General features: G+C 36.3%; 1 protein-coding gene across 10 annotated transcripts in view; it reads right to left on the reverse strand.

Annotated features, from left to right (window-relative positions):
• LOC128227583 (cGMP-dependent 3',5'-cyclic phosphodiesterase-like) overlaps positions 1-20292 on the reverse strand; it is a 101660-nt gene that overhangs the window by 29603 nt on the left and 51765 nt on the right. For all 10 annotated transcript variants that reach the window (XM_052938261.1, XM_052938263.1, XM_052938262.1 and 7 more), the window contains 4 exons: positions 10641-10693; positions 6620-6694; positions 6117-6158; positions 3277-3345 (listed from right to left, as the gene is read on the reverse strand). In XM_052938261.1, the coding sequence (XP_052794221.1) occupies positions 3277-3345; positions 6117-6158; positions 6620-6694; positions 10641-10693 (239 nt within the window). The remainder of the gene's footprint in view (positions 1-3276; positions 3346-6116; positions 6159-6619; positions 6695-10640; positions 10694-20292) is intronic.

Consider the following 20292-nt stretch of genomic DNA (forward strand, 5'->3'; position numbering starts at 1 on the left):
ATTGATTGGTAATATACCTTGATGGGCAATAAACCTTGATGGGCAATATACCTCAATGGCCAATATATATACATTGATGGCCAATTATACACATTGATTGGTAATATACCTTGATGGGCAATAAACCTTGATGGGCAATATACCTCAATGGCCAATATATATACATTGATGGCCAATTATACACATTGATTGGTAATATACCTTGATGGGCAATAAACCTTGATGGGCAATATACCTCAATGGCCAATATACCTACTTTATGTTGTCTTCAAATGTAAATAAATCTTTGGAAGGATATTGAATGTCTTGGCCTATCAAATACACATGTTGCAATTAAAGAATCTCATATATAAGCACTGATTTAACTTTACAACTAGCAGTCTGTCTTAAACACAAAAAGAAGCTTGCTTCAAGAGATATAATCACAGCATCAATTGTTTGTACTATAAGCAGTTTCAGTTATGCCCATCACAGAATGTCTCTCAAATCACGGTGCCGATCAGTCACCTTTATCTAACATCTCAGAAAGATTGCATGATGTGACCAACTATGTCTGAGATCATAAATTTGCTACTGAAATAGAACAGAGAAGCCTAAAGAAGCCTACAAAGCATTTACAATGACAAAGGCCCCTAGCATGCTTGGACAAATTACGTTTGATTCTCCATATTCATTGATTAGGTAATAGTTTATATGCAATAAGTTGAGATCTATTGAACAATCAAGAGGACCCAATATTGATCATTTCTCCTTGTTGGTCCAATTAGACACTGGACTTCAGAAAATTACAGCCAGACACTGGCTCTTTTGGAGAAAATGTCAACTACTGAGTCTAAACCACCAGTTGTGGACAATGGATGGCATTGATTTCTTCATTTCAACTTTGTACTCTGGTTTGTTTTCTTGATCTTCCAGTTCTAGAGCTATAGAGGGTAAATATTTGCTTCAGTGTAAGATCGCAATATATTTCACTGAGTGAGCACCAAAGGCTTTATTTCAAGTGTGGTATTTCACTGAGTGAGCTTTATTTCAAGGGTTGGCAGAGCCACGAGTGAAATTTTACCTTTGGTGGTGACGAGGTGAAATATATTGTGATATAGATTTACCCTGAAGCAAACAATTTTTCTTTTTACCATACGCCTAAAGGGATATAAAATGGCATTTTTTCCAGAAAATTCAACAAAATTGTATGCAAACATTGTAACGTCATTTCGCAAATGGCATCATTTTGGGTTTTAACCCAGCATTGAGCATAGTGACCTTTGATTTTGAATTTAGAGCAGGCACAAGTTTAAAAACAGTGAAAAATATCAAAGTGATTTTTTCACTGTGTCAAACATTGAGATATTAATTTTACTTCAGAGATATGTCTCTATAAATCACTGAAAAGAATATAATCAATTGACAGCTGTACTTCATGTTTCAAGTCATTGAAATATACATTTTTATTTACGGGTAAAAAACTAAAAACTAATTTCACATGTGTTATATACTGTGAAATCATTAATGTTCGTGGGGCATTAATGTTCGTGGTTTTCGTGGGTAGGGTGATCCACGAATTTAAGAGCCCACGAAATATAGACCCTTTATTCACTTTTTCAAATGACATGTTATGTACATACTAGTTTATTCGTTACAGAAGTCGCAGTATACAGCGTTTATACCTGTCTCACTGTATATTTTACTATCTTTGTTTTATTAACATATTATATCTGCCTTTAACAAATTAAATGTGTTTTTATGAACCAAATGACAGAAGCACGTGTTTAAACATGTGGTGTTAATGAAAATCTCCAGGTTTACAAAATGTGCGTGATGAGTGTCGGTACTCGATTTTTTTATTTAATGAAATAATTAATCAATTACATTGGAGGTTACTGAGCACCCAACGTGACAAAGTACAAAACAACGTGTTCAATATGCTTATTAAACAAAATTGTGTGAATAAATATTGAAATGATCTTGTTTACTCAAATATACGCACCTTTTCTGTGTTTTCACAGTTTGCAAAATTCTTAATTGGTATTCAATGGCTTCCCCTATCTGTATTTATTATCAGGGTGCATCTTCTTTTATGACCTTAATTCCCAATTAAATGATAATTGACATGGGTATATGCACTAATTGGCATCTCGTACCACTTTAGCGAGTGTCATGAACCGTGTGACGTAGATCCCGGAAATCACGGGCAAGCGCGTGGAGATTATGCAGACAATCGCATATTTGATTTTTTTTTTCAAAAATGAAAAACCACGAATTCAAGTACCCACGAAATTGTATTTTTTCGGCAAACCATGAAATTTCATGCCAACGAATATAAAGGATTTCACAGTAGTCGAAAGATTAGTCGATAAGTCTTTCTAAATCTACCAAAATGGAAATCTAATAAGAAGCATATAAAGATCTGTATTAGATATACCAAGAAAAATATGTCTTCGAATATCAGCCTGTGATAAGACTAAATTAAACCTGTCAAAATCATTAGAAGTTCATAGGTTTGATTTTTTTCTCATTTTAACCTCAGGATACAATGACAATGATTGGTTTACCACCAGTGTATAGGTATCGTGTTTAGATCTGGCTCAATCCCTTGGGAATGAAGTCACTGGGGGAACCCTTTTCTGATAACCTCACCTATCATTAAGTTATTGTGCACCTAATAATCTCTCAGATGTATCTTTCTCTGAGATATAGACTTGAATCGATAGAAGATAATACTTTGATATTTTCTATGAACATTAATGCCAGCAAGATTTTCAGACCGTTTTCTACAAAGTCAACCTTTTTAGACCCAGAGAAATGTCATTTCTATGAAGGTTCATGTGTGTAGGACCTGGTGAAATACTTATGGACCAACATGCAACACTTTTTCAGACCTTTCTTTATTAAGTCAAGGGCCATAAACAGAGTGAAGTGTCACATAAATGGTAGATGAACAATTTCCCAAGGGGACCAACGTTACTATGAGATTTTATGTGTGTAGGGCAAGACATTTAGGACTACATAGTGAAGTGACAGGACAGGACAATATAGGACAGGGTGGTGGTGGGGCCGGATGTTATAAGCAGCAATCAAGAAATTTAAACAGATCGTAAAATTCTTACCACTTATCTTAATATATGTGAATTTATCCTTTGAAAGAATATTTCTCTTACTGTTTATAGGAACTGTCTTCAAAAAGTATTTCTTTCTCTTATCACAAAATGTAATATCATGCAGTGACTTAATTGTCTTTGTGATGGTTGCAAGAGGAAACATCAGCTACATGATACCTACTTTCGGAACATCATCAAGTGATAGGGGCTGCTTTGTTTCCAAAGCTGCGGAGAAGCTGCTACTGTGGCCCTGAAAAGCAAATAAAAAATATTTATCAAAACATGTAAATACTGGCGTAACTAACTATTCATTCAGCATCCTGGGCAGCCCCAGTTCTTTATTCTGCGTACACTATATTTATATTGTACATTGGAACATGGACAGACAAAACTGTTCTCATGAAAGTTAACGGGGAAGGTACATTCTTTTTATTATTACACAATGTATCAATGACACATGACCTTGTATGAACGCCAAAAGAAAATAGTTCACTATTGGCAAAGCGCCCGTGAAACATAGCATTCTGGCTTACTGTTCACATAGCATTCTGGCTTTTTCGATGAACTTGACTGCTATCTTAAATTAAAACGAACAATTATCCTCTATACCCCACAATTATATTCTATTTAATCATATCGCCACATGATCTAATGTTTATGACAAAACATTACATAAATGTTCCCTGAAGGTAGTTTGTGTTGGAAATACCTTAAATCAGTGAGATTACAGGAGAACATATCTATAAATATAATAAACTGCTGCAGTGAACATACTTGCGCCACAATTACGTTGTAATAACATTGATTGCTTCATGGCATGCAATAACCACATAAATTGAGGAAAATAATTCTTGTGCAGAATTCATGACAATTTATACAAAGGTTAATTGCAGAAATAAATATTATGTTTCCAAAACAAAACATAATCAAATACAAATTATTCTGACATTTGGAACTAACTCTTTGATAGTCAATTCGATTAATCGAGATATAACAACATGAGCGACAACCACATGCCAATGCCCTCAAGTTTTTGTCAGTTGGTCAAGGGACAAAACTCAACAAAATTTCCAGCAAGAGTAATATGACTTGATGTTAATGTAGGGAATGCCACAGTATAGGTGTTCAAAGACTCATCCAGAGGATACGACTGTTTCTTTCAGTGTGAGATTGTAATGTTTTACAACCAAATGAGGATCAAAAAGTAAATTTACTTTTGTTTTTCACATGCTTTAATATATACCGATCTTACACTAAAACAAACAATTTGTTATACGCCTAAAAGCAGTATTAAAAGTCATTAAATTGTATTTTGATTTGAAAAATGTGCCCTTCTGTATAATTTTTGAGAATAATGTAATTGTATTGTGTCCCAGCCCTGTTTGGTTTGGAGAACAGAACAGGATAAAAGTTTAAAATTGTGAAAATATTGAATTGATATTTTCACTGTTTGAAAAAGTGAAATATGTTTTTATTTTTCACTGATATATCTCTACAAATCCCCGACAATATATTAAGTGTTGTTGTTGTTGTTGTTATAATTTTATGGCCAAGGTTAAAAGCTGCATGGCAACATTAACATCCAAGGTCTGAATGCACCTAAATGTCTCTTGAAAATGGTATACGGCTAAAATCCAATGCTAGGGGGGTATTGTCTTTGTACTAAACACATGATGTCAATGAACCATCTCAACCGATTTAAGACCGCTACTTTTTTAAACTTGAGATTTTAAAGTTTCTTCTCCAATCTTTCAAATAGCTTAAAGCCAAGTATTTGACATTTTCTGATTACAAATGGTTCGTACATGACAGAAACATGCAGAAACAAAAGAATGGTAAAAAATGTAAAGGTTCTGATTCATCGTTTATATGACGAGATTCACCCTCACTGTCAAATATGTGCATAAATACACAAATACCCATGTGGGTAAATTTACCTTGGGGGCCAAATTTGCACAAAGACTAAAGGTGGGGTATGATTTTAGGGTTAAAATTTCAAAATACATTTAATAAAAAGCTATCACTGTCCTTTTTCAGCTGATTATTTGAAGTTATCAACGTATAAACTCGCTATGTCGACATCTGATATCTCAATTTCCAGTTGTGTTGAACTTTTCCCCCTGTTCCGAATTTATTCCTTCTTATTCTATATAAAAGAATTCTGCTTATGTTGATTTTTCTATCTCAATTTTTATGTGTTCTGTTGTTGAACTGCAGATCGAGTTGTAGGTGAAAAAAAAATCATGACGGTTTGTCATAATTGGAGGATAATTGGTTAATGTGAGAAATTTAAGTTGTTTGTTTATGTTTTTGATTAAAGAGACATTTATTGCTAAAACTCGTGTGTTTTTCATTCTTCTATAAAACATGGAGATCTTATTGATTTGATAACAATCCCAAATGGGCACAGAAAGAATAACTAAAAAAATGTCAGACGTTAGTTCCATTGCTCTGGTCAACCAATTCAGAGGACCTGGTATAAATCATTTTTTATATAAAAAGTCCTCCGTTCAATTGCAGATGTAAACATCAGACATTAATGGGACTCAAATGTGCTGTGTTTGGTGTTGTTTTTTTGTATTTCAGATGTGTCGAATGTTCTTTATCTCAAACTTTTTTCTTAGGTCTCAACGACTTTGACATAACCAGTTTCGACTGTAAATGTTTTCTTCAATCTTATTATGATTTGTTTGAAAGACAGATTTCTATATAATTGTATCCTGAAATGATTGCAACATCATATTGATGAGTGAATAAGAGTGGTATTATATACATATATTTCTATCCTATGTTAGTAGTCAGAGCCTCTTAAATCTACTTTTCAACACAAACTATACACATTTTATTGAAAATATTCTTTCTTCTCATTGCCATACAAACACATCGAAAAATACCTCAAGGGCAAATTTGTATGTTTTCCCGGGGGGGGGGGGGGGGGGGGGGGCAAAATATTAACGCATTAATGCCATATAAGTGACATCAAATACAAAAGCAAACTGAACCCCATCAAATCATACTTACAGGAAAGCGAATCTCATCCTGAAGAACTTTCTTCCCCACAACCTGTCAATAGCAGAAAGCGGAAGACATTTACAAAGAAAATCTCCATGAGAACACAAAGCCATTCTTCACCTTAATTCACTTATTGTACTGTGTTCACTTGTACTGACTTATTGTGCTGAAATGGATATTGCTAAACTTCTGAGAAAAGATAAAAGTTTGCAGCCAACATGAATATGACAGTACGTAAAATGACTTTATTAGTTTTAAATTCAATGAAAATTTCTGTTTCAAGTTTCTCAGGAAACCATGATGACTTACAAATTACATCAACTTGAGATATTTGAAAGACAACAACATTGTAAGCTTATAAATGTTACATCAATTCTGAAACCTGATGAGACTGATGCTTGGAAGAAACCATTTTAAGTGGTCATCAAAACGTGCCCCTTTTTGGGGCTTAAACCCATGACTTATTTATATAGACAATACTACCCATTTGAAGTCCCAGTTTCCATGGTTACCTGACAGAAGAGTTCCTGTGTTTCCGGGACAACCAGTAACAAGAAGGCAAACTCTGCCTGTGTCTCCTCCTCCAACTGAAACCATAAGGAAACATATTGTTTGTCAGTGTTACAAAGAAAGGATTTAATTATAACTGTTTATTTCAGTATAAGAAAGAAAAGATAAATGTTTTATTCAGTGTCCGATCACTTGTCTTTTTATATATATATCTGATTTCCTCGTTCATTACGGGGCATAACTCAACAAAGATAATTAATTTATCATTAATGACTGACATTAATCTAGATGTTGTAATTTGTAATAGTTATTGTTTATTTTGCCTAAATTAACTACAGTTGACACCCGTTGACTCGATATCTCTTGGCTCGATTTCCTCCCTGGCTCGAACTGGATCCAAGTTAAGGACAGATTTTGTTATACTCTTTGTAAGCGTTCCTGCTTGGCTCAATATTCGCAAGGCTTGAAGTATTTTGGCTGGTTCCTGGGATATCGAGCCAATGGGAGTTTGACTGTATTTAATCAACAAAATCTTTTCGTAAATGAAACCAGAGATATCACTGAAGGGATGAATACCCCTACATGAGGCCTTGGCACTTGAATGAGGCCTTCCAACTTAGAACACGGGGGTCATCTTCTATGGTGGACATTTATGCCAAATTATTTCTGAATTTCAACCTAGCATGGCAGTAATGGACTGGACACTAACCACTATCAACAGTACCGATCATATAGCAAAATTTACAAGTTCAGAGGCACCCAGTGACCTTGACGATGAGCTAGGGACCCGGATGTGGCCCGTGACACATCATTATATTACCAGTACTGTGGTCACTATTGTGAAATATTTTCATATCCCATCAGAAATGACAAATTCATAGACCGTCACAAACCACTATTATCAGTAAGGCTTATAAAACAAAGAAAGGAAAAAGTTCTAAGGCACACTGTGACCTTGAAGCTTGGGACCCTGAGTCTTGGGCGTGACATGTCATAATCTCATATGGTGGTCACTTCTGCTCAATTATTTCAAAATCCTACCATGAATGGCAACATGGATGAGACATGAAAGTGGGACTAATGGGACAGGTCGGACGGAACAGGACTGATGGGACAGGACTGATGCACGGGTGGGACAGAAATGCCAACAGAGCATGATTCCTTTATAACTCCATTTATAAGTCCATTTGTGAAGCAGGGGTATAAAAATGAATAATAACTATCTTAGAGTCGACAGGAACATTTATTCTTGCCAGCACACATGCACAAACTGCTATTTAACTCATTAATAAAACCAATTAATGACTCTATAAAACTTTGGCAGTTGTCCATACGTCGGAAGCCTTCTAAGTGAATGAATCAGAATCCATGTAGTGATCCAAATGGCAGACACATGAGCATAAACACTAAGTAAAATTAGAAATGATGCCATAAAAAAAGATAATCAACAATCAATTTGTAACTGCTGTTTTGAGGATAATCTCTCAAAATTCATATATGACATTAATTCTCTTATTGACCAATGTTGGAACTTTATAACTGGAGCATATCTTAATAAAGTTTTACCAAATATCTGTGGCAGCATTTTCTCTAAATGAATTACTATCATTTCTTAAATGTTTTCCTTACACAGATTTATCATGCGCTTTTAACACTAATAACTCTAACCTCATTTAAATAATTCAACTGTATCACTGATTTAAACAGCATTATATAATTTGCAAGTCTTTATCATTACACAAGATACAGAACCCACCTCATTTTTACATTTTACAAATGCTTTCATTAGCAAATTACACCAATTTGCATGCAAAATATATAAATTTAACACCTTAAACAGTTCAGGTTTCGATATTTAAACATTTCCCAAGAAACCGATGAGATACATGATCAGTAACCTGAGTTCTTGTCAATATTTTGCAACACAGCTTCAATGAAGCACTCAATGATTTATAGCTTATGTTATCAGAGATCATTTTTATCCCATCATTCAAAAATAAACCCTAGGGTTTCATGCATTTTATCATATTATTATGGGAGAAAGAAATTCAAAACTGAAATTATTATGCTGTACTTGAAGCAGTACAAATTTCAAACTAACTAACCTAGAAATATAAATAAGATAAAAATATCTTTATTCCGAGTATAATTTCTCATATCACAAAAAAATAGTTCACATTTCTTATTTTCTATAATTGTTAATGACAAAACATGTAATTCACGTTAAATTTAAAGGTACTATACTTCACTAAATTATAAACCAAAATATAGCAATCAGGAATTTGTTATTATATATAATGGCCTTAAAAAACAAGAACAAAAACAGAGCAATACTTTTTTATCAAAAAAGTTGTTTATTTTTTCTAAAATCTGTTTCCCCTCTCTTAAAGACTTGCACCTGTTGTCTGGTGGAATAAAGCAGTGGTAATGAAGTACACTGGCTTCTAACAAAGCATCCCTGGTTAAATATTTTGCATGGGATTATGTGAGTTTGGTTTGTGGTCACCAAGCCTTGGGGAATAGGTTTCCTCCTGGTACTCTGGTTTCCCCCACATCACAAGACCACACTCTTGTGTAAAATCGTGCCAACGAGAGTGATTAATATAATGTTGTAATAACTTGTATTACAATCCTTATAAAATAAATAAGTTTAAACTAGTTGACTCGCAGATAACATAATAATAATGCATCTGACATTGAAGTTCTTCCTTTCCATGATTCATCAATCGATCATTAGACGGATTATTTGCTATTGCCTTAATATTATCATACTGTCTACTAAATCATATGGAAAATTATGTTCGATGCACACATTTTACAACACCTATATAATTTAGTTTTTCTGAGTGTTATTCACATAATAGGCACAGCCAGCTACAAAACATGCATCTGTTTTGTATCTTTTTTATTCTTTAATACTATATATTTAACGTCACAGTTTAATCAGTATCTAATGATCAAAACCTGATAAGCCCAGCCTAAAGTACCTTTATCTCAGATCAGCTAATAGTTATTGTTTTCTTCTGCTCTTAAAGTCTAAATAACATCCAGTAGTGGATGTAGTGTAGGCGGGCTAATTATATATGTCACTCAATTTAGGGAAGGGTTCAGTACACAGCCGCCTTAATTCTTAATTTAATAATTATATAAGCATAAGCATACCATTCCCCCTTCTACTGGATATAATATAGACCCCACCTCATTTGCTTTATTAAACCAATAAGTCTGCATTAGATGGGAAAGCAAGGCTGCTGATTAAATTGTTTAGTAAAGCAAAAATAAATATTAATTAACTATCATGAAATGTGTGAATGTCTTTGTACTAGCAGCGTCAGCTATACGTGCATGCGCAAACTGTTGAATTACCCACTGAATGTGTAACTGGAACTGTAGTGGTCGTTTTTATCAAAGTTTCCTAATTATTCATAACTGGAACTGTAGTTGTTATTTTTATCAGAAGATTCTAAATTATTCAATCGGAATCTGTTTGGTTATCCCACTTGAAGAGACATGTGTATAAACACTAATTTCAGTACAAGGTAGGCAGCATCCTGATCCTGATACTAAAAATCCTTATGTAGTTCTTTAAGGAGTGAATACATCTTTCCATTTGTTCATGCTGTAGGGGGTATGCAAGCCATTTCCTTGAAGCGCACTGTGCCCTACTGTGTTCATACAACATGAAAACACCTTGTGATCAATCCTTGTATAATTAAATTTTAAAAAAAGAAGATTTATCATGATTCAAAATAATTGGTAAAGAAAGGTCATCAATTAAATTTGTTTAAAAGATTAGATGGCAATTGTTAAGTTGTTTGCCATTGGTTAAATGATATCATGCTAATCTAATCGGAACACAATATTTCATAAAACAATGGGGTCATAATCCCATGCTGGTTTATGCAATAAGAATGTCAAGTTTCTATACAAAAGACTAGGAAAATGTGAATATCACAAAACATCTACATTAAATCATAAGATTGTCTATACTAAATAAAACCTTACAAGTCTTAATGTACTTACATATCTGATTACTTTCAGCTGAAGTTGAGCAGCATCTTGATCACAAAGCTCTCCTGGAAAAAGAGTACATAAGATGTACTTTATATGACAATAACGTAAACTCCATCAGCACATAGTATTACCACCCATGTTTCCACTATGACAGGAGTCAATCAACCCCCATTGATCAATGTTATCTGAGAGAGATCAACTTTATCTTCTTCTCTGGGAATAAATAAAAAGCAATGCTGAGACAACTTGAAAAACGGACGGGGGACATAACTAAACGATTATTGGCCTTACTGTATATGTCTATCTTGTCACTGTTAACATGTGTACCAAGTTTCAACTGAATATGTTGAACATTTTCTGAGTCATAGCAATACATGTTGAACATTTTCTGAGTCATAGCAATAGTTTTTGCACAATGATGTGCCAAAGATTACATCAACTTATGGACGATCAAAACAACAACAAAACACTTTGACTTTTAATCTTCAAAAAACAGTCTAGTTAATTAAACATGAACAAAGTCTTTTGGCAAAAAAACAGCTTCCTGAACATATTTCATTACATCTCAAGCTAAAACAAAACTGATCCTTCTTTTCATGTGGCAAAAAGTAAATTCTTTCCCTTCTGCACAGTTTAAACAATGCTACTTTTTCAATCGTCAGGTGTGTGATGTTCATATAAATTCATGAATGTACTGTAGTCTTCAATCCACAGATAAACTTTGAATACACCCTATAAGAATCGATTTTCAGAATACATAAAAGTAATGCTGAATGAAAATCATTTCATTATTCAAATGGTACCTTTTAGGCAAATTTTCTGGTCATTAACTACGCGAAAACGTCTGAAATCTGACAAAAATCACCGCTGAATATTCATGTTCGAAGGTAAATGGGCCCCATTTGTCTTTTTATGACCATGAATGCGGAAAATTGATGGCAACCAGTGATAGAATTCCAAGAAATTGTCACTGACTTTTATGCAACAGGTCTGGAAATCTTCGATTATTTGAAACCCAATGGTCTATTTTACTGGTTTTATGATATCTTCATCTGAATGTTACAAAAAGAGCTCTTTTGAAGCTTTTATATAGTGATTAAAGTTACAGAATATTAACACTCAATTTAATGCCAAAGATATTATTAGGACAGATTTGGTCCATTTGAAGAATAATCAGTAGGAATCAGATATTATTCAATTACATCAAATGACCAGTGAGATACTTAATTTAAACAAGAGATTGCTTATTTGAAAAAGCGCTTGTCTCCCCCACTGTGTGGTCGTACATGTAGGTGAGAAATAATCAATGATGGACATGAAATTTGTACTTTTGGACTGGAGATGAACAAACATAGGGGTCATCTACTAGTCATGATCAACCTGCATACAAAGTATGAAGTTCCTGGGTCCAAGTATGAAGTTCCTGGATCCAAGCTCTCATTAGTTATTGATTGGAAAGTAGTGTGACGTACAGATTGGTGACCAACAAATTTTTTTTTACCTGAAGGACACTTTGACCTCGACCTACTGACCTCAAAATCAATAGGGGTCATCTAATAATCAAGACCAACTAGCAAACCAAGTATGAAGTTCCTGGGCCAAAGTGTTGTTTAGTAAATCAGCGGAAACCATTATTTTACCTCAAAGTCACCTTGACCTTTGACACACTGACCTGAAAATCAATAGGGGTCATCTACTAGTCATGATCAACTGACATACCAGGTTCCTGGGTGCAAGCGTTCTTAAGTAAGTGAGCAGAAACCGTTTTTTTACCTCACAGTATTGCGACCTTGATCTTTGACCTACTGACCTGAAAATCAATAGGGGCCATCAACTAGTCATGGGATACATAGTATGAAGTTCCTAGGTGCAAGTGTTCTTTAGTTATTGAGCGGAAACTGTTTCTTCACCACAAGGTCACCTTGACCTTTACTGTTGACCTACTGATCTCAAAATAACAAGGAGTCATCTACTAGTCATGACCAACTAGCATACCAAGTATGAAGTTCCTTGGTGCAAGTGTTCTTTAGTTAATAAGTGGAAGCCGTTTCTTTACCTCAAGGTCAAGGTGACCTTGACCTTTGACCTACTGATCTCAATCAATCAATAGGATTCATCTATTAGTCATGACCAACTAGCATACCAATTATATAGTTCCTGGGTACAAGAGTTCTTTAGTTATTGAGCAGAAACCATTTTTAAGCTTAAGGTCACCGCCAACATCTTTTTTACCTGAAGGTAACTGTGACCTTTGACCTTTTGATATCAAAATCAATGGGGTCATCTACTAGTCATGAACAACTAGCATACCAAGTATGAAGTTCCTGGACCAAAAGGATCTTTAGTTATTGAGCTGAAACCGTTTTTTCACCGCAAGTTTACTGCGACCTTGACTTTTGAGCTACTGATCACAAAATCAATAGGGGTCATCTACTAGTCATGACCAACCAGCATACTAAGTATGAAGTTCCTGGGTCTAAGCATTCTATAGTTATTGAGCGGAAACGAAGTGTGACGTACAGACTAACGGACTGACTGACGGACTGACGGACAGGGCAAAAACAATATGTCTCCCCATGAATGGGGGAAACATAATAATTAAGAAAATGACTTAAGTTAGGATCAGTTATGTTATGATGTTGTCCTAGGCTGTGGCAGGGTAGAGTCGCTGTCATTAAAAAAAAACATTTATATTGACGGTAACTTGGCATAACTGTCAAGATATTGATATGAAACTTGGTACAATTTTTTATGTTCACCATGAAAATATGCAAACATGTAGCATTTTGGGGTTAAGTGACAATGTTGGCTTTATTTACCAATGATCATGTTTTATTTCTGATTTGATATTAACCATGCATACAACATACATGTATAATACATGATTGTAGTTGTCAAAAGCAGGGTTAGATATGCGTGGCTTAAAGTGCCAAGAAACTCTGGTAAAGTGGAGTAAATCTCTAATGGAGTGAAATTAGATTTTTACTTATGTCATATGGGATCACTGTAAATTTTCTGCAACAACAATTCCTTTCCAGAACATGAGGCTGTTTCAGTCAATTGCTCATTCTTCTGGAATATTATACTGCAGATTTACATTTTTCACATTGATTCTGTCTCAACTCCATTCAAACATGTTCTTTGAGAATACACAGAATTCAATTCCTTCAAGTGCCACTATCAATTCAGAATTAAGGCAAATCATTTCTATATTGGAGTAAATTAGTTGTTGTTGACCTAAATATCCAACCAGATGTTAGAACATTAGTTGTTGTTGACCTGTATATCCAACTAGATGTTGGAACATTAGTTGTTGTTGACCTGTATATCCAACCAGATGTTGGAAAAATAGTAGTTGTTGACCTGTATATCCAAACAGATGTTGGACAAATAGTAGTTGTTGACCTGTTTATCCAAACAGATGTTGGAAAACTTAAGTTGTTGTTGACCTGTTTATCCAACCAGATGTTGGAAAATTAGTTGTTGTTGACCTGTATATCTAACTAGATGTTGGAAAATTAGTTGTTGTTGGCCTGTATATTCAACCAGATGTTGGAAAATTATTTGTTGTTGACCTGAATATCCAACCAGATGTTGGAAAATTAGTTGTTGACCTGAATATCCAACCAGATGTTGGAAAATTAGTTGTTGTTGACCTATATATTCAACCAGATGTTGGAAAATTAGTTGTTGTTGACCTGTATATCTAACTAGATGTTGGAAAATTAGTTGTTGTTGACCTGTATATTCAACCAGATGTTGGAAAATTATTTGTTGTTGACCTGAATATCCAACCAGATGTTGGAAAATTAGTTGTTGACCTGAATATCCAACCAGATGTTGGAAAATTAGTTGTTGTTGATCTATATATTCAACCAGATGTTGGAAAATTAGTTGTTGTTGACCTGTATATCTAACTAGATGTTGGACTAGTGAAGACACATTATATAATTAACAATGTGTAACTGCTATGTTGTTATTGAGAATTTAGTTACTTTTCAATTCCACCTTGAACGGATTGCTAAAGGTTACCTGCCTGTTCAATCAGCTATTATCCTGCTTCTAGGGTGTTTACCAATACCATTCTCTATGTGAAAGGTTTAAATATTTTATGACTGGCCCGTTAGAAATAAATCATGCTCTATTTGAAGTAACCATTTTTGAATATTTTGTAGAAATCCTTTCATTTAGTAAATATTTCACATTTATAAAATGACTTATAAAAAAAAGCTAAACACCACTTGAAAAGTTCTAATCACCATAATACCTGAGCAAAAGCTGACTACAAATTGACATTTGTAGTCAGCCTCCCAAAAAGTTGTTACTTAAATTGTATGTTGCAAACAACACTCTAAGAGTATCTGACTGGCAGACAGTATCAAAAGAAGGAAAGTGCAGTCTGTTTAAAAACAAACAAAAAACATTTATGTTGTCACCAATTCAGATTCCTTACCACAGTATAGGCCCAGCCCGGATTTGCTATGTAATACTTTCTGACTGTGTAATATATGTGATACTTTCTGACTGTGTAATATATGTGATACTTTCTGTCTGTGTAATATTTGTGATACTTTCTGTCTGTGTAATATATGTGATAAAATATGTCTGTGTATCATATATGATATTATATGTCTGTGTCGGATATGTCATACTTTCTGTCTGTGTATTCTATGTGATACTTTCTGTCTGTGTAATATATGTGATACTTTCTGTCTGTGTATAATATGTGATACCTTTTGTCTGTGTAATCTATGTGATACCTTCTGCCTGTGTATTCTATGTGATAATATCTGTCTGTGTATTCTATGTGATATTATCTGTCTGTGTATTTATGTTATACTTTCTGTCTGTGTAATCTATGAGATACTTTCTGTCTGTGTGTTTTATGTGATACCTTCTGTCTGTGTATTCTATGTGATATTTTCTGTTTGTATATTCTATGTGATACATTCTGTCTGTGTATATCTATCTGTCTGTGTAATCTATATGATACTTTTGTCTGTGTATTCTATGATTCTCTCTGTCTGTGTAATGTATGTGATACTTTTTGTCTGTGTATTCTATGTGATGCTATCTGTCCATGTATTATATGTGATACTTTCCATCTGTGTATTTTATGAGATTCTTTCTGTTTGTGTAATCTATATGATACTTTTGTCTGTGTATTATATGTGAAACCTTCTGTCTTTGTATTGTACGGAATAATATCTGCCTGTGTATTCTATGTGGTTTAATCTGCCTGTGTATATTCTATGTGATAAAATATGTCTGTGTTTTATATATGATACTATAATTATGTCTGGGTAGGCTATGTGATACTTTCTGTCTGTGTAATATATGTGATACTTTCTGTATGTGTATTACATGTGATACCTTTTGTCTGTGAATTCTATGTGATACCTTCTACCTGTGTATTCTATGTGATAATATCTGCCTGTGTATTCTATGTGATAGAATCTGTCTGTGTATTATATGTGATATTTGTTTATGTATTTTATATGATACCAAATTGCTGTGTATTCTATGTGATAATATCTGTTAAGAAAATGTGATGTCTTAATGTAAAATATAGACAACAATATCAGACTGCATATACAATGTTCAGTCCAATTTAAGCTTATAACCCAAGGGGGCCAAGACATACTAGTAACTGCTTTAAGAATACACCCAGGCTCTGTACGGGAAATGACTTCCATTAAATCTCCAATTTGCCAAATTTGTACATCTTAATACATAATGAACCATTAGACCACTTATATCCATGGAAGTTTGTAACGAAAAGAAGAAACGACCATAAATTCATGTATGTGTGTGCATGCTTCATCATTTTCTAAAAGGAATAAAAGTCACTAATGATCTTTCATTGGCCTCCGTTCTGGCATTATTCTGTCAATGTCATGAAAGGCAATTATAGCAAAATGACAAGAGCAGATCAGAAATTTCCTAATGATACAAACACTACTGTGTGCAAATATGACTTCATCTTTGATGTCTGAGAAGAAATTGTGGGATATTTATGTGGAAAGAGATTGTAAACAAGTTAAATCTTTCATTGTGTTCCAGTTTGCCTGAAACAAGAGCACTGCTTGCTGAATCAAACTTCCATTTTTCTCATCAACAAAGGGACATTACTCAGTATTTAGCCAGCCTTGCTTAATTAAGCATAATTTCATTCAGAACATTCACACAAAGTTCCATATTTATATTTTGAATGACTTCCAAATAATGGTCAACATTATTTTCTTTTGTATCAAAACTGCATATCAGATTGTTATTGATGATCTGTTGATCAAGGGGTGTTACTCAGAAACACTTAAGACAGAGTGAGAGGCCATGCAACAATTGCCAATTGTCACCTTGACAATATCAACATCCCTGTTAAATGTTAATTGACATTTGTGCACATGTCCAAATATGACACTGATGCTAATAGCGTGCCTTTTTTTCAAAATGTATCCGCTATACATAATTTTGGGTAGTTAATTCATAATTGCAGGCTTCCCTTGAATTTCAATATTTTTATTTGTAGGCCAACAAGGGCACCACGCTGGGATGTCATGGACCACAAGGGCACCACAATGGGATGCCAAGGACAAAACAATGGGTTGCCAAGGATTACAAGGGCACCTCAATGGGATGCCAAGGACAACAAGGGCAAACAATGGGATGCCAAGGGCCGCAAGGGCAAACAATGAGATGTCAGGGACAACAAGGACAACAAGGGCACCACAATGGGTTGCCAAGGACAACAAGGGCTCCACCATGGTATGCCAAGGACAACAAGGGCAAAATAATGGGATGGCAAGGACAACAAGGGCACCACAATGGGTTGCCAAGGGCAACAAGGGCTCCACAATGGGATGCCAAGGACAACAAGGGCAAAACAATGGGTTGTCAAAGACAACAAGGGCAAAACAATGGATTGCCAAGGACAGCAAGGGCAACATAATGGGATGCCAAGGCTTACAAGGGCACCACAATGGGTTGCAAAGGACAACAAGGGCACCCAAATGGGGTGCCAAGGACAACAAGGGCAAAACAATGTGTTGCCAATGACATCAAGGGCACCACAATGGGTTACCAAGGACAACAAAGGCTCCACAATGGGATGCCAAGGACAACAAGGGCAAAACAATGGGTTGCAAAGGACAATAAGGGCACCACAATCGGATGTCAAGGACAACAAGGGCACCACAATGGGATGCCAAAGACAACAAGGGCAAAACAATGGGATGCCAAGGACAACAAGGGCACCACAATGGGATGCCAAGGACAACAAGGGCAAAACAATGGGTTGCAAAGGACAACAAGGGCACCACAATCGGATAAGGACAACAAGGGCACCACAATGGGATGCCAAGGACAACAAGGGCAAAACAATGGGATGCCAAGGACAACAAGGGCACCACAATCAGATGCCAAGGATAACAAGGGCACCACAATCAGATGCCAAGGACCACAAGGGCAAACACTGGGATGTCAAGGACAAGAAGGGTAAAACAATGGGTTGCTAAGGACAACAAGGGCACCACATTGGGATGGCAGGGACAGGAAAGGCACCACAATGGAATGCCAAGGACAAATATACACCACAGTGGGATGCCAAGGACAAGAAAGGCACCACAATGTGATGCCAAGGACAACTAGGGCACCACAATAAGGTGCCATGGACTACAAGGGCATCACAATTGGATGCCAAGGGCTACAAGGGCATCACAATGGGATGCCAAAGGCTATAAGGGCTCCACAATGGGATCACAAGGATAACAAGGGCATCACAATGGGGTGCCAAGGACAAGAAAGGCACCACAATGGGATCACAAGGACAACAAGGGCATCACAATGGGATACCAAGGACAACAAGGGCACCACAATGGAATGCCAAGGGCTACAAGGGCACCAGAATGGGATGCCAAGGACAACAAGGGCAAAACAATGGGTTGCAAAGGACAACAAAGGCACCACAATCAGATGCCAAGGATAACAAGGGCCCCACAATCAGATGCCAAGGGCCACAAGGGCAAACACTGGGATGTCAGGGACACCAAGGGCAAAACAATGGCTTGCCAAGGACAACAAGGGCACCACATTGGGATGCCAAGGACAGGAAAGGCACCACAATGGAATGCCAAGGACAAAAAGACACCACAGTGGGATGCCAAGCACAAGAAAGGCACCACAATGTGATGCCAATGACAACTAGGGCATCACAATAAGGTGCCAAGGACTACAAGGGCATCACAATTGGATGCCAAGGGCTACAAGGGCATCAAAATTGGATGCCAACGGCTATAAGGGCTCCACCATGGGATCACAAGGATAACAAGGGCATCACAATGGGGTGCCAAGGACAAGAAAGGCACCACAATGGGAACAAAAGGACAACAAGGGCATCACAATGGGATACGAAGGACAAGAATTGCACTATAATGGGATCACAAGGAAAACAAGGGCATCACAATGGGATACCAAGGACAAGAAAGGCACCACAATGGGATCACAAGGACAACAAGGGCATCACAATGGGATACCAAGGGCAACAAGGGCACCACAATGGGATGCCAAGGGCTACAAGGGCACCACAATGGGATGCCAAGGGCAACAAGGGCACCACAATGGGATGCCAAAGGCTACAAGGGCTCCACAATGGGATGCCAAGGGCTACAAGGGCACCACAATGGGATGCCAAGGACTACAAGGGCATCACAATGGGATGCCAAGGGCTACAAGGGCACCACAATGGGATGCCAAGGGCTACAAGGGCACCACAATGGGATGCCAAGGGCTACAAGGGCACCACAATGGGATGCCAAGGGCTACAAGGGCTCCACAATGGGATGCCAAGGCTTACAAGGGCACCACAATTGGATGCCAAGGACAACAAGGGCACCACAATGGCATGCCAAAGGCAACAAGGGCACCACAATGGGATGCCAAGGGCTACAAGGGCATCACAATGGGATGCCAAGGGCTACAAGGGCACCACAATGGGATGTCAATGACTATAATGGCACCACAATAGGATGCCAAGGGCTACAAGGGCATCACAATGGAATACCAAGGACAAGAAGGGCACTGCAATGGGATACAAAGGACAAGAAGGGCATCACAATGGGATGCCAAGGTCAACAAGGGCACCACAATGGGATCACAAGGACAACAGAATCACCACAATGGCATGCAAAGGGCAACACAATGGTATGCTTAAGACAACATGGACACCACAATCGGATGCCAAGTCATAAAAAAATGAATCTAGAGGCAGAGAGCACCATTACATCATCATTGGGTCATTAAAATTTAAACAAGCCAAACTACAAAAAATTAAAATTTGAAGAAGACCCACAGGCAGTTTAAAAAATACATGCCTGTGCTCAATTAAACCTTTTATTAGGGTGAAGTATTTATGCCAGAGTGATTAACTAATTGAACATATTGAAATGTGACGGCAAACACAGAATCTGATATTAATTCCATAAGAATATCTAGAACAAATTTGTGATATGCCAAAGGTTTTTGAATGACCTTACCACACCTGACAACACCAAGGATGATGGCAACGACAGCAACACCAATGCTATGACAATACCTCAAGTTTTTTTGGAGAAGACAGATAAGCTTAAAAAAGGACCATCTTTGATTGCTTTGAATTATCCTGTCC

This window comes from Mya arenaria, chromosome 3 (genome assembly GCF_026914265.1).
Source record: "Mya arenaria isolate MELC-2E11 chromosome 3, ASM2691426v1".
NCBI classification, from domain to species: domain Eukaryota; kingdom Metazoa; phylum Mollusca; class Bivalvia; order Myida; family Myidae; genus Mya; species Mya arenaria.